Source organism: Ambystoma mexicanum, chromosome 1q (assembly GCF_040938575.1).
Source record: "Ambystoma mexicanum isolate Mex_15411 chromosome 1q, UKY_AmexF1_1, whole genome shotgun sequence".
Classification (NCBI taxonomy): domain Eukaryota; kingdom Metazoa; phylum Chordata; class Amphibia; order Caudata; family Ambystomatidae; genus Ambystoma; species Ambystoma mexicanum.
The window spans coordinates 1334946462-1334962271 of NC_090922.1; the positions used below are offsets into that span (position 1 = coordinate 1334946462).

General features: G+C 44.6%; 1 protein-coding gene across 1 annotated transcript in view; it reads left to right on the forward strand.

Annotated features, from left to right (window-relative positions):
• The window catches only part of CC2D1B (coiled-coil and C2 domain containing 1B), a 2515186-nt gene extending 2500843 nt beyond the window's left edge, over positions 1-14343 (forward strand). The window contains exons 25-26 of the mRNA XM_069642198.1: positions 12988-13035; positions 13170-14343. Of these exons, the coding sequence (XP_069498299.1) occupies positions 12988-13002 (15 nt within the window). The 3' untranslated portion in view covers positions 13003-13035; positions 13170-14343. The remainder of the gene's footprint in view (positions 1-12987; positions 13036-13169) is intronic.
• The last annotated feature ends 1467 nt before the right edge of the window (positions 14344-15810 follow it).

Below are 15810 nucleotides of genomic sequence, written 5' to 3' on the forward strand. Positions count from 1 at the left end.
TATCCCCTTCCGAGCAAGATTAGTTGGTCTTTCTCCCTCTGCTCAGACTATTTCTGAACAGTTCTTTGTTGACGGAGTACTATGTGCATCCAGCTTGTCCTGCTCTGGCTCCTGACACATGTACTTTATTATAAGCGCACCGAGGAGCCGTGAGTCTTGAATTGTCCAACTTGCACAACTTTCACACTTCTCTCCTCTACGCCCCTGGTTCCTACTCCGTCCGTGAGTGGAACCAAAGGCAAAAGAAAAGCACCAAAGATCTGTGGATCACTTTGCCTGTCGAGGCCGCAAATTATACCGTTTCACTCCTGGTATTGTGTGATCTGTAAATAGTGCCGATGCACTTCCAGTATCAGGCTCAGTGTCAGCCTGCGGCACAATGATGGTAGCGATGAGCGCCGTGGCAATGATGTAGTTTCTTTCTTTGGCTTTGGTGCGTTTGCAGAAGCTGGTGGGCGCCAAAGGGGTACACGCGTTGTTTCTGCTCGTGTTTGCAATGCAGAGTTTGTGTTGCTCGGCAGTGATGTTGTTTCTGCTGAGCAACGTTAGGGCATTTTTCGCCCTTTCCCCTTCCTGGCAGCCTCCTCAGGCTCTGTTTCGAGTTTCACTTCTCGCTTAGGCTTTGTTTCAACTTTCACTTCTCGCTCAGGCTGATGCTGTGGCAGTGGACTGGCAACAGTTTCTTTCTTTTCCAGGACCGTTGTCTCTTTCTGGTCGTCTGGATCAGGCAAAGTTTTCAGTGAAGCTGGGAACCTTTTGGCATGGGTAGCATGAATCCAGGCCTTGCGGCCGTCCACCCGTATGGCCGTCTGCGTCGCCAGCAACACTTGATAGGGGCTGCGCCACCTGGGTGCTAATACTGTCTTCTGCTCAAAGTTCTTAATCAGGACCCAGCTTCCAGGCTCCAGCGCGTGCCCCGGTCCGGTGTATCGCACTGGTAACGCCTCCTGCACCTGCTGATGAATCAAACGCAACTTCTGCATTAAAAGGCCACAGTACGTGCTTAACACAGGATGCTCGACCTCACATAATCTTTTGGGCTGCGGTGCGCACCATACATTTGCTGGTCTCCCCATGATAATTTCATAGGGAGAGAGCCCAGTTTTAGCCTGCACAGACGTGCGCATGCACAATAGCGCTAGGGGTAGTGCATCCACCCAACTCAACTTGCTCCCAGCACAGATTTTAGCTATCTTTGACTTTAAGATACCGTTATGTCTCTCAACAAGCCCGGCAGAACTGGGATGCCTGGAACTGTGGAATCGTTTCTCTATCTGTAGACCTGCACAGATCTGTAACACCACTGCGCCCACAAAGTGTGGGCCATTATCTGACCACAGGACACGGGGCAGCCCAAACCAGGAGAAATACTCCTTCAACATTACTTTTGCTGTTGACATGGCAGTACAGTCCTTTAAAGGATATGCCTCCACCCACTTGCTAAATGCACAAATCACCACTAACACATATTTGTAGTTCTGGCAACTTTCCATTTCTATGAAATCAAAATGGATCACCTTGAATGGCATAGAGGGTGGGCCAAAACTACCTATTGGAGTCACAGTTCCCTTCCCTACATTGTGTTGCAGGCACGTAATACAATTCTGCACTAGCCTTTCTGCATTCTTTTTTATGTGCTCATTTTTCCATACTGTGGATAAATGCTGTACCATCTTCTTCGTGCAAATGTGGGTATGGCTATGCGCCATTGTAACCATTGCGGTTACGTAACAATTTGGCAACATCTAGTTCTTGGTCTCTTTGTCCACCCAACATCCTTCTAAATCTAACTCAGCAGAGCCCTCAGCCCACCCCTGAATCTCTTCGGTCGTGGCCTCAGCCTGCATTTCTTTGACTGTGGCAACTCCATTCTCTATCATACAAGGTACTTCCTCTGTTTGTACTGTCATCATTCTAGTACTCTAATCAGTGGTTGTTTGTTTCGCAATCCTGTCTGCAAATGTGTTTCCCTCTCCCACTTTACATGTTACCTTTTTATGCGCCTCGCATTTTACTATTGCTAGGTGCTTTGGAAACGTAAGTGCAGACAACAATCGTACAATCAAAGGGCCATGCTGAATCCTGGCCCCATGTGATGTCAAGAAGCCCCTCTCAGCCCAGAGTCGGCCAAAGTTATGAACCACGCCAAAGGCGTACTGGCTGTTAGTATAAATATTCACGTTCAAATTCTCAGAGAGTTCACAAGCTCTAGTCAAGGCTATAATTTCTGCGGCTTGTGCTGAATTATATGGGATTCTTTTACTTTCCACAACCCTTTCTAGAGTAGTGATAGCATACGCAGCAGTTGACGTGCCATCTGGTAATTTGAAACAAGAGCCGTCACAAAACAACTCCCCATCTGGCTCTTTCTGTGGGATGTCGCTCAAGTCAACTCTTCCCTTTGTTTCTTCTTCAGTGATCATTAAACAATCATGGGGTGGTGATTCGTTGTCACCAATTTCTGCTATGGGCAGTAGCATTAATTCTGCAGGATTCAATGCGCTACACCTCATAATTTGGATGTGGGGTGCAAACAAGATGAGCTCATATCTTGTTAGTCTAGCAGAAGTGAGGTGTTGCGTCTGTGTTCTATTTAATAGAACGTCTATAGCATGTGGCACCATCAGAATTAAAGTGTGCCCCAATACCAATCCTTCCGTTTGTTTCACTGACGCAGCAGCCGCTGCAACAGATCGCAAACATCGTGGTAGTGCGCGCGCTACAGGGTCCAGCGCGGAAGAATAATAGCCGCACAGCCTATTTCTTCCACCTTGTTCCTGTGTCAAAACCGGCAATGCACATCCTTCACTCTCGCTCACAAATAGTCTAAAAAATGTTTTGTAGTTAGGAGTGCCTAAAACTGGGGCAGCACACAATGCAGCTTTCAATTGCTCAAACGCTTTCTGACATTCCTCATCCCACTGTAAAGGCATCTCTGCATCCTTTTTAGTTAATTTTATCATCGGCTTCACAATCAAAGCAAAATTACTAATCCACTGCCGACAGTAAGAAGCCATGCCTATTACAGCTCTCACTCCTTTTTGGGTCTTTGGAATAGGCATACTAGAAATACTTTCTATGCGTTCTGGTGTTAATCTTCTCCCTTCTTTCGAAAGTAGGTAACCCAAATAAGACCTCCTTTTGATTATACTGGAATTTCTTCAAACTTGCCTTGTGACCATGGGTCGCTAGGTGTGTCAATAGTAATATAGTACTTTCTTTGCAGATCTCTTTTGTGTCAGCAGCTAGTAACAAGTCATCTATGTACTGCAAGAGTACATAACCTATGGGTAATTCTAACATGTCTAGCTGCTCTTTTAGCGCTCTGCTGTAAATACTCGGGCTTTCTGTGTATCCTTGTGGGAATGCGTGTGAATGTGAATGATCGACCTCCTAGAGTGAACGCGAACAGATATCTACTGCTTTTATCCACTGGATTGCTAAAGAACGCGTTCTTCAAATCAACTACACTAAAGTATTCTGCAGTGGCCGGTATCATTGTCAGTATTGTTGTGACATCTGGGACCAAAGGGAATTGTTGGTCTACCACTTTGTTCAATGCGCGCAGATCAATTATGAAACAATATGGTACTTCATTGCCTCCTTTCTTGTAAACTGGAAGAATCGGGCTGTTGCACGTGCTACCTGCAATTTCTTCAACCACCCCCAATCTCACCAGGTCAGTAACAATACTCTTTAATCCCTTCTCACCGTCAACAGAAATTTTAAACTGGGGAATTCGTGGTAATGTAACAAATTCTTTCAAAGTTATTTTTGCTGGCTCTATTTTCAAGTATCCTACATCGTTATCATGCATTGCCCACAGACAGGTTGGTACTCTACTTAGCTCTTCTGGTAACGCTTCTGACATAAATTCCGTCACCGGTGCATCGTGAGCCCAAATCGTGAGGAACACCCCATCTGCCGTACAATGTATAACTGCCCCCAATTTTCTCAACAAATTTAATCCTAGCAAGTTCTCCCCACAATTTTCTGTCAGAAGAAATGGACACTGTTCCGTAAATGGTCCTATTATAATTGGGACAGCTTTGGACATGGGGTTAATTATTGGTGTACCTGCGAACCCTACAGAAACATTCTTTTGCCCCAACAGTGGGATATCCGGAAGCAAGTGGTGGTCTATCGAACACTTCTGTGCCCCTGTATCTACAAGGAAACGGTGCTCCTTATTCCCGACTCTGATTTCTACATAGGGTCCTCTCTGATTCACGGGAATAGACATTGGTTCCGACCCCTGCCGTGGGCTGTCCTATTGCGAAAATAACACATTGTCCGACGTGTAGTCACCGCTGCTGCTATAATACGTGTTTGGCTGTGTGTCAAAAATATTCCCATTTCCCCCTCGGTGTCCTCCACTCTGATCATTTCTCTGTTGGCCCTGCCCGCCCTGATTTTGGTTCGGAACACTTTGGTTCAATGCCTGGTTCTGTTGAGCTTGGTTTTGACCATAGGATTGGTTTTGATTACCTCCATTGGTATATCCCTGTTGCTGCTGCATGCTATTTCTGCTTGGGCCATTCGACCCCTGATGTCCTCTATGAGGCCTTCTCTGGCCAAACCCACCTCTATTCTGTAGGTGCGGGCATTGCGCTCGCTAGTGTCCTTCCTCTTTACAGTACGCACATTGATTTAATCCCAGTGACACCCCGTGCATATTATTCAAATTTCCCCTTCCTTGTGCATTTCCTCTACCTCTATTGTATCCAATTACCTGCTGCAGTAACACTCCTACTATCGTTCGCATCGCTTCTTTTCTCATCTCCAATGGGTACCCATTACACATCTCACTTACTTCCTTCACTGACGTTCTTTTGTTCGCCGTCCATCGCATTCTTTCCCCCACCCATGCCTGCAATCTTTGTTTATCACTTATTTGTCCCGGTGCCGGCAAATGCTTTGTACCACCTGGAAAAACTGTCGGACACGATTTTTGCATATACAACCTCGCCGCCTCCTTCCTACCTTTCTTAATACACTGATAACTATATTCAGGTGTAGCAAACATTTCAGCATATCTATCTTCCATTTCATTTTTCAGTTCAATGAGTTTGTACACATGTTCTCTTACATCTTCATCTCTTTGCTCACTGCGTGCTAACTTATTCAAATCTAACAATCATTGTGGCGGTAACTTCTTTTTTTTCCATTCTCCCACCAAAAATTCCCCCATGCATTCCAACACTACCTGTCTCTCGTTGCTTCTTCGGTACCCATATAATGAGGCCAATGCTGACGTCCCATCATTTCCTTCTATGTACCTTTCTGCCTCTTGCTGTAACTCAATCTTTCTTTTTTGCTGATCGCGCTGCGAGTTACTCGTCCAAATCCTGTTCCTTCAGCCCCGCCTCTCGCCTCCCCGGTCTCAATTTCGACTTCGGGAGGGGCGGATGGTGCTGAATCTGTCTCTGGAGCGGGAGGTGCGGATGGGACAAGTGACACAGGTGGCATCTGTGAAGGGCCTTCCTGGGTGCTGGGAAATTGCGCGTCAGCGCTTGTGGGAGGGCTCGAGCTGTGGGTGGGGCGTGGGTTAATGCTTGCGTGAGGGGAAGTGCTTGGGCTGCGGGAGGGGGTATGAGAGCTACTGGTTGGGCCTGCGCAGTCACTACTGGCGTGTTTGGTTTCGATCCTGGTTTTGGGCCTCGACCCGTATGGGTTAACAAATGTTCCATTAATTCGTCTGCTATGTGTAGTTCCCGCTGCGGGTATATTCCTTCTATGTTCATTTGCTCACATCTCCCTTCCCGTCTTAGACTTGCCGTCCACTCCTCCTCCTCCTTTTCTTCTGCTACCTCAAGCTTCGATTTGTGCCTACGCGCATGCTTCTCTCTACTCCTAAGTCGGAGCATTGCTTCCCTCCTCCAATCTTTGATAGTCTCAAAAGCTGCGGGTCGCGCTTTTCCCCTTATCAACACCCTTTCTAGGTTATCTATCCTCGCAATCTCAAAGCTACCATTAATCGGCCACTGATGGTCCTGTTGCTTTCTAGTTTGCCTATGCCAAATTTCACAAATCATTAACGCACCCACACCATATTTTGCATACATGTCATAAGCCGGCGTTCCCCCAGGCGGTGCACTTGGGCCATTTTCCAAGGACTGTCTACCGCAGCGGAAAAGCCCTGCTAAAGTGGACAGTACTCCAGGCATGTTTTTAACCTTCCCCTTGGTTAACCAACCTTACTCTGGATGTTTGAATTTGCAAAATCAACACTCTACCAATAATCAGGGTTTCGTTTGAATCGGGGAATGACTCACCTGATAAAACAAGTCGCCTGTTTCCTGACGCAACCTCTCCCAACGTCGTGTCTGCACTTCTCTGGCTTCTGCCTCGTTTCGGGACCCTCGCCTCCTTTGCCCTCTGGCCCGGTACGTTGATCAGGGATCAGATGTGTGCAGATCTGCGGAAGGAATCTCTCCTCACTTCTACAGGGCGCCCCGTACACCTCTTGATCCTGGCTCAATCGTCCCGTCCTCGCCGTTCTTCCGCCTTTACTCCGTTACAACGTATACAAAGGGGCAAGTGGGGGAGGGTCCCTATTCGGGCGCCATCTTAAAAGGGGCCCTTAGGGGTCCCTCGCGATATGGAAACAAGGCAATAACCAAACACGAAAGGATGCGCCAGACACAAGGTTCAAATTCCCAATGCTAGGGTTTATTGCAAGCAAAATAGTCCCAATTGGCCAACTGTGGTGACACGCCCCGCGACGTGTATTCTCTAGACCTCGAGGGACGCAAGAGAGCGAATTACGTACATCAGTTACATATATACAAAATGCATATCATACAATCAGCTATGACATGTTTAACACCCCCCTTTTATTGAGTTTCTTTGAACTCGGGATGATGATGGACATTTCCGACGAGTATGACAATTATGACACTTTCGATGTCTATTCTAGTAACAATGTGCAATTTAGAAAGTGCGGAGGCATCTTCTAGTTGTTGAACAGAACACAGTGCTTCTGTTCTTGGAAGCAAGCTGCACACGGGGGAAGAGTCACATTCCAAGCTTTGCTATCTATGAGGTGCTATTCGTGTCCTGGGAGCCGACACGCTCTAAAGGGTTTTGTGAAGGGGGGCCGTAAGGAGAGCATAATTCAAGCCTTTAGCTGCTTTATTCTAACATATTCTACCACAGTACGAGACTGGCTGGCAGCTGTGAAATGATTAAATGCCCTGAAGCTCTCCCTCAAGGCTACAGAGAGGGAGCGTGGGCATTCCTTTCTGGGCTGCTCATGAGGAGTTTCAACGGACTCCTCAGTCCCGCGGCCTTGCCCTTTTCATATTCAGACAACAATGTTAACAGTTGAGCAGAGTAAGCAGAATTCGCATGAATTGCAAGCTGCAAAGCAGTTTAGACAGAAAGCAATGAGCAATGGTTAACAAGCAAAATGGCGATTCTTGCTACGTTTAAAATGGCCGCTTGTTGGTCAAGCATAGCAGTCGGTATTTCTATAATTCTGTGCATAAGACGGTTGGCTTTCGGCCATCAAGATACGTCTATCATCCAAATGAAGGGTATTCATTTTTCCAGATTGACACCTCCAGGAAGCAAATCCAAGCACAACAAGAGCGTCCCTCGCTCGCAGTGGTGTGCTGATATAGCTTTCAGTTCTTATTCCAGCAGCGTGCAGGTAATCGTGCAGCAGAGTCTGCAGTGCGTGTCACAGAGTCAGCAAATGCGCCGCTCGGGCGGCTGTAGTCCGCTTAAAAGAACGGTCACAGTCACGTGAGCAGTCACGTGATCCTAACAGGACCTGCCCCCTCCAGGAAGCAAATCCAAGCACAACAAGAGCGTCCCTCGCTCGCAGTGGTGTGCTGATATAGCTTTCAGTTCTTATTCCAGCAGCGTGCAGGTAATCGTGCAGCAGAGTCTGCAGTGCATGTCACAGAGTCAGCAAATGCGCCGCTCGGGCGGCTGTAATCCGCTTAAAAGAACGGGCACAGTCACATGAGCAGTCACGTGATCCTAACAGGACCTGCCCCCTCCAGGAAGCAAATCCAAGCACAACAAGAGCGTCCCTCCCTCGCAGTGGTGTGCTGATATAGGTAACAGTTCTTATTCCAGCAGCGTGCAGGTAATCGTGCAGCAGAGTCTGCAGTGCGTGTCACAGAGTCAGCAAATCTGCCGCTCGGGCGGCTGTAGTTCGCTTAAAAGAACGGGCACAGTCACATGAGCAGTCACGTGATCCTAACAGGAACTGCCCCCTCCAGGAAGCAAATCCAAGCACAACAAGAGCGTCCCTCGCTCGCAGTGGTGTGCTGATATAGCTTTCCGTTCTTATTCCAGCAGCGTGCAGGTAATCGTGCAGCAGAGTCTGCAGTGCGTGTCACAGAGTCAGCAAAGTCAAAAGTCACTCTGCTTCTTAAGTAGGGCGAATAACATTAACTTTTTTTATCGACCAAAACAAATGACCATTAAAACATCGATATTCCGAAACTGCTGCCCTGGTGTCAATCCAGACTGACCTATACAGTTTCTGCTTAACCTTGGTTGGATTATTGCACAGCTGTTCAGCTGAGGATTCAATTTTCTGAAAAAGGACCGACCGGTCCTCCACCCATTCATTCAAAGCGACACGCAATCCTTCTCCCCCCTACATCAAATTTAGAAATATGTAAAATTAATCAGAGGAAGGAGATGGTATCTTAGCATATAAGCCAAGAAGGTCCCATTCAATGTTCGTTATTACAGAGAGAATGCCAAGTTCAAATCTGAGACCCACAAATGGTACTGAACAGGGCAGACGGAAGACCCTCCTCCACATTTTTGCCTCCAATGTCTGCCATGGAATCGACCCTTCAGAATTATCTGCGGTAACAATCAACCTTGGCAATGCCTTCTGGTGATAGACATTTAATAAAGGGAGCGCTGAGTACCTAGCAAATTTGTAATTGAACTGTGCCAATTCCACTGCAGTGGCCATACATTTTACCTCCAAGTCCTGATGTGGCTGGGCTACGCCCCAACTAGCATAAAGGTAGCTACCCAAGTATTTATACTGGTTAACAACTTCCAAATGTTGCCCATTTAAAGACCACACACATTTATTCCATTTAGACCTTACCCTGTTAAACACCAAGATCTTTAATTTGCTAATATGAATAGATAGATACAGTTTCTCTAAATACACTCTAATAACATTTAAGGCTGTAGGTGCTGTAGTCTTGTGGTTCCCAACACAGCGGAGGGTTAGTCCTCACCAGTGCCCAACAATCTACCATGTCTTTTATATAAAAATTAAACAAAAATGGCCTGAGGACACAACCTTGGCGTAGCCCCCAGTTGGTATCAATCCATCTTGTACATAAGCCTTCAGCATCTAATCTAACATTTTGTCCACCCATGTAAGGTCTCCAGCATACTTACCAGTGGAAGGGGCAGCCGTTCGCACTTAATTTTTTCCACAAAAGTGTGCAGTTTTCGTGTTCGAACGCCTTGCTTATATCATGAAAAGTCACATAAGATGGGCGACCTTGTTTCTTGACCCTTTTCGCCAATAGAGACAGTACAGATCTATTTAATGAAGTTTCCACTCCCTTCTGCACCCGGGACATTGGGCATTTTACTTGTCCTGATTAATGCAGCTATATCCTCTGTCTCCCAGAATAGCACACCCATCCATTTTTGACAGGCATAATCCTTTAAAGCTTTTAAGTCCCCTGTTACATAGAGAGCAGAAAAATTGTTTATCCAAATCTCTTCTGATATAGATTGAAATTTTAGATATTTATCCCATCACTTTGATTTCATTAGTTGCCAGAATTAATTACCATAATTACTTAGAATGTATCCAAGCATTTTTTCTTCATCATTTACTGCCATTACAAACCTGTGGCCTTTCAGCCGGTTTTTAAACGTGAATTTATCTGAACAATCAGTGGGAGGGTTCCCTAACAGGAGCCTGATTTAAAAAAAGGGAGATTACAGATCAACATACTATGGTCACTCAGTTCAGTCATCCTTACTTCCAAGCTCCCATTCAACTGTGAGAACTCGGAAGACATAAACATGTAATCAATAGTAGATTTTCCAGTGTTGTTGTGCCATGTAAACCCCGGGGGGACATCTCCAAACATATGTTACCATTAAGCGGTGTCAGGACCCAGGCCTCCAGTTCCTGACACACCAGGAACCCTCTGTCCCGTTTTATACTCAAGGTGTTCACTCTATCTAGGACTTCATACCAACTTATTTCTAAGCATTCCGTGTTAAAATCCTCCAGAATTATCACCTGCGCCCCCTCCTCTGGTGGCAAAAGAAGAAACCCAGGGTCGCCAGACGAGTACTAATGAGACGTATGTCCTTGGGAGGGTTGGGAGTCCCTGATAATGAAAGATGCATTATAGTGGCGCACATATGTCCTATGCTTGAATGGGCTGTGAAGGGTGAGGGATGACACAGTTTGGTACAGGATATCTCCATGGTAAAACGTCCTTTCATCCAGTGACATTTGTTCACTGTTTTTTACCGCAAATATTTTATCGCAAAAAAAAACCATCAATTTTTTTGGGGGGGGGTTTACAAAAATATGTATATGGGATGTGGGTTTTTGGTAATAGATAAAAACTGAAAGGGAATGGAGGATTGGGGGGGACCACCCAAAAATAAATTAAACATTCTATGGATTTTTTCAATAATAAATTCACGGTAAAAAACCCCACGAAAAAGAAACCCCACGATGAAATGACATGGAACCACATCCATACCGCTGAGTGCTTTACCATTCCTTGGGAATTTGTCACAAGTGACCCCCTTAAAAGCCACCAAATGTGCTCTGTGGTATTGGAACCAGGCATTTATGGCAAAGAGGCTTCACCCCTGTAATGGGTCCTTATACGCCTATGCAAGATAATTCAGAGTTTAGCTCGGACTGCTCGGTAGATTTTCCGAAGTTTGGAGCGATTCCTCTACACTGAGGATAGCGGATTTGTATAAAGAGGGTTCCCACCTTTCGTTCGAAGATATGAAAGTGAAATTCCAGCTAGGCGAAGGGGAGAGGTTCCGTTACATACAACTCCGACACTGGATCTTGCATAAGGGTTAGGGCTGCTGGCGCTACACAGCTGATAGGACTGGAAGTATCTAGGATAGAAGGATTCACTCAGAAGAGGGTTACAAGACTATTGGACAAAGCAGTCCTGGAGGACTGACTGGCGTACATGGAATAATGGGAAAAGGACTTGGGAATTACGATTTCTGTAGAACTAAGGGAGCAAACTTGGAGGAGGGCCCAAAAGCAGCGAGGTGCTCCACATTCAAAGAAGCTGCATATAAATTATGTTTTCGATGGTACCTTACACCACAGAGGCCTCACAATATACACAATCAGTACTCACCTCTATGCTGGAGAACCTTTGGGGCGATTGGGGATCTACTCCACATGTGGAGAAAACGTTTTTGGAAGGAGATCCTGGGACACATAAAATATATTGTGGGGTGCAATTGCCTTTTCCACTGAACTTAATTCTCCAGGGGGAGGTGGAGATGGCAGTGTACGCGGTGAGCTGACCACAAGCAACCTTAATCACATATGCTCACTGCTGCTAGTATGGTTCTGACTCACCAATGAAAAACAACTGAAGGCTTTGGTGGTGGCTATATGGTGGGTGAGGCTGTGGGGAGTGTTGGCAATGAAAAAGGTATGTGCATTAGCATATGGTTCCTACCAAAAATTCACAGCATTTTTCAATACTGTGAGAATGCTGTCCTACCATTTGTAGAATTAAATAATGGTTATTCGGAGACATGCCACAGTGTTTGTTCATTGTTTTGAGTTACAATTCCTTGTTACAGTAAATCAGGTGTATGTTCCAATCTGACAGAACTGATGCTTAGAGTGTTGAGATTTTTGCATGCATGTATGACCAGCAAAGGTTGATTGTTATATTATGTCGCATCATCTACCAATAAAGAAAGTATAACACAACAAAAAATAATTAAATCTAACAATAGGTGCATAGTTACCAGACCTCAATTAAAGCGTTTACATGCATTTGGCATCCTTAGAGGATAGATTATATTTTAGGGATGGAATACATTTACCAAGAGGGCTTTGCTACAGTCCTAAACACCATGTGCAACACAACAGGTCTGAACTAGTATACAAATTGCAAAAATAGAGCGATTTCCTACATATAGCTAATGCGTCTAGGTCATCAAAACCTACAGACACCCAAGCAAGGGCAACCAAGTTAACATGAGCCTTGGGCCTTACTCCAAACTGGCAGTAGTTAGCCTCGTTCTTCTTGACCATACCCTTCTTGGGTATGAACCTAGGGCAAAAATGACTCTCACCTCTGAGCACAAAGGTAGGAAGGCAAGAGCGGGTCTGAAATGCTGTATCCCACTTTCCCTAAGGATACTCATCAGCCAACACTTCCTGATATCTGCATAAGTAGGACAGAACAGAATAAAATGTGCCAGTTTTCTTTGGCACTGCAGGCCCATCTTTGGCTGGCTTCCAAAAATGCTTATGGTGTTGCTTAATCACGAAAGTTATATGCCAAGGCAATCCCTTCACAGGTTCTAAACTGTGAGATAGCTGCCTTTTCATCTTCCTTTTGTCAGTCAGGAACTGCACAATCTTAGACGTTTGAGGTCCTTTTGGGTATATCAACCAGAAACTTATGGTTAGTGAAGCAAATTCCCAGGCCTAGCTTAAATAGTTCAGACCTGTTGTGCTGCACATGGCGTTTAGGACTGTAGCAAAGCCCACTTGGTAAATGTAAATTTTGCCCATTAAACTGCAATCATTTTTTTTCTGTCACTTCCTAATTCTGTTTGTGTAGTTTTTTAGTTGAGGGAGATATATTTACTTTCCAGTTAAGATTATTTGACCTCAGTGTTATTTCCTAGAATTGCATAAGACTGTGTTCCATTTTCATTCAAATTTATCATCATTTTCTGCAATACATTTATATCCTGAGACCTAAAACATTTTTTTGATATTCATATGTCTTTTAGGTTGGAAAGTCTTGAAAAAACAGCCCTTGTTTGCAAATCCTTAATCAGGTATGCGATTTATATTTCAAATTAGCCTCCCGTAGAAAATAGCAGGCGTTGTTTTATACTGTAGTAATGAGTTACATTAAACAATGATTGAATCCTGCAGAAAAACTGATGTGATTTTCCGTTCTTTTATACAGATCTTGGTTCTAAAAAGGCTGCATGATAACAGATGTGATGTTTCAAACTTTGCTACAAATGCAAGCGCCAAAGAAGATGCCATTTGCACTACTGAATGTAGCAGAGTCTATTTGCTTGATAACCTTTATGGTGCATCACTACAAAGTGTTTTTAATAGAGGATATCAGGGTGACGGAGAAGGTGCTATTTTCTTCTATCATAGAAGACTTGGAGAATGTGCTAATGTCGTAAATTGTCGTAAACGATGTGGCTGCAAAGAATTGACTAACTCATCAGGAGACTGACTTTTGACTTCAGAATGAATGCTAGATCATGTCATTGTAGACTGTCAAACACGTACTATATCTCCCGATGGTTACTATAGATGTGCAAAAGGTGCATATCTGAATCATGCATTCTCCTGTATCATTGCAAATAACAGGGGCCCATTCAGAACGTTTAGCAGCCAGGGAGTCGAAAGAAGCATATCACCTTGAAGGCACATTCCATCAAACATGGTCTCAAGTCTGCTGCTATAAAATTGCCATTATATATTTTTAATAGATAACACTAAAGAAAAGTGTTATCAAAGTACCATAAAACATAGAAGATGGTCCCTAATTCCTGATTGTATGAGCACTTCTGCCATAGAAGCACTTTGTACACTAGCTACAGTATAGGCTGATTTCCGGTGCAGGAATCCGCAGTACAGATTGTATTAGTTTACATCTAGCCACAGCTTTGCCTGTTTTATGTGCCTTCATTTCAAGATTGACTGAATTCCTTCTTTACTTATTGTTTCATTGTAGAAAAGATGTAAAAATATATTTGCCATACTTTTACTAGTAGAACTCTTTTATTTGGTGGGTATGGGATATAATGTTTGGACTACTTCATGACATTATGGAGGTCAAACGACTGTTATTAATGAAAAACAAAATATCTGTTATTTATTGCTAACACTGGACCAGAAATTTGGAGATCATAACTGTAGATACAACTTTATCTATGATATGTTTATACATAAAATTATATGGGACACAAAGCTGGTGTGTAAGTTTCATGTAACCCGTTTTTACCCATTCATCATGTTGTTGTTCTTCAATACTGCAATAATGTTTCCATTGTTAAAAAATGTATTGTTTCCCAGAAACTAATATGTGTTCAAAATGAAGACAATTGTTTTTTTAATCATCTTGGAGTTGGAACCTACTTTTGTTAAAGACGTTTGTGTGGGACTGACAATACATAGCAGTTTGGCTACATCCGAGTGTATGTATTGCCTGACCTGCCCAGCATGATGGTTGCTCTCAAATTGCATAACAGAAATATCTAAAGCACTGGTACTGAACACTATTAAAACTAACTGTGAATGGCAGTACTTTAAAGACTTACCTAAGAGAAACTGTTTTACAGTTCTAACCTTTTTTGAAGACCACTGTAGTCTTCCTGACAAATTTGAATGATGGGTACAAAAATGTAACTTCAAATGTGCCAGTCCAACTACCGGTGTGCCTTGGTGTTACCCATGAGTGACTGGCCTCTTACCATAAATGATCTACTTTCAGTTTACATTGCCAGTCGCTGAGAACTATCTTTGGAAGATTAACATAAACAAACTGGGTCATGATGAACATCTAACATCACAAAGCGTGTATACATGGGTAGGAATCAGGTGTAAAGTACTAAAGAAAAGCATTTTCTTATTAAAAAAAAATATGTAGAGGAGGGCATGACTCATAACTGCATAGCTTGGTGACTACGGTACTCCCGAAATGTCCACAGGAGACTGTCTCAGAGTCTCCATCGCTGCCCGTGGTGACAGAGGCTGGACTAGGGGGTTTGGTAGACAGGTTCGGGGCAATACAGGATGCCCATAGGTAGAGGCATACAGAGTGCTCCCCCCTGCGCAGGATGGCACAGTGGAGTCAGGATGAGATAAAGGCAGAGGTCAGTGCCGGATGTCCCAGGCAGGAGCAGTGCTTAGTGATGCTTTAGAAGGATGGTACGGCTGCAATGTCACTCACTCCCTCTTCGCTCCCCAAGCTCCTCAGGCATGAATAAACATCACTGGGTGGCCCCGAGAGGCAGTGTTGTGGTATACCAGGCGACCTGAAATCATGGATGAAAGGCCCCATGGGCCTGCTCGACCTCTAGTGCAGATGAAGCCTGAAAGCAATCTTTCAGGGCCAGAGGATCAGCCCAGGCTGTGCTCCACACGGGGCTAAGCCCCATTCTCTGAGCCGCCTCCCTTTCCCTGGGATGATCAGTGGGGTCTTCTGCTGAGAGTAGTCTCGGTGAGCAGGCCAATGGCGCCATTTTAATGGATTGTGTCCTCCCACAGATTCCACATCTTAGATATTTATTCTCCTGCTTTGCAGCTCTCTGAAACTTTTCCACAGCAGGGGGTGTCATGTGCACTGGCTTCGATGGCTGTCGAGTCGGGCCATTGTAACCGGACATGCCGTCAAAGCCTTTGATCTCAGAGGAATCAAGACTAAAAAACATACAGGAGGAGAGAGAGAGGTGAGAGAGAAAGAAAGAGAGAGAGAGAGAGAGAGAGAGAGAGAGAGAGAGAGAGAGAGAGAGAGAGAGAGAGAGAGAGAGATGCTTTATAAATGCCATATCATATCCGTTTACATGCAGTACACCTATGGTGTT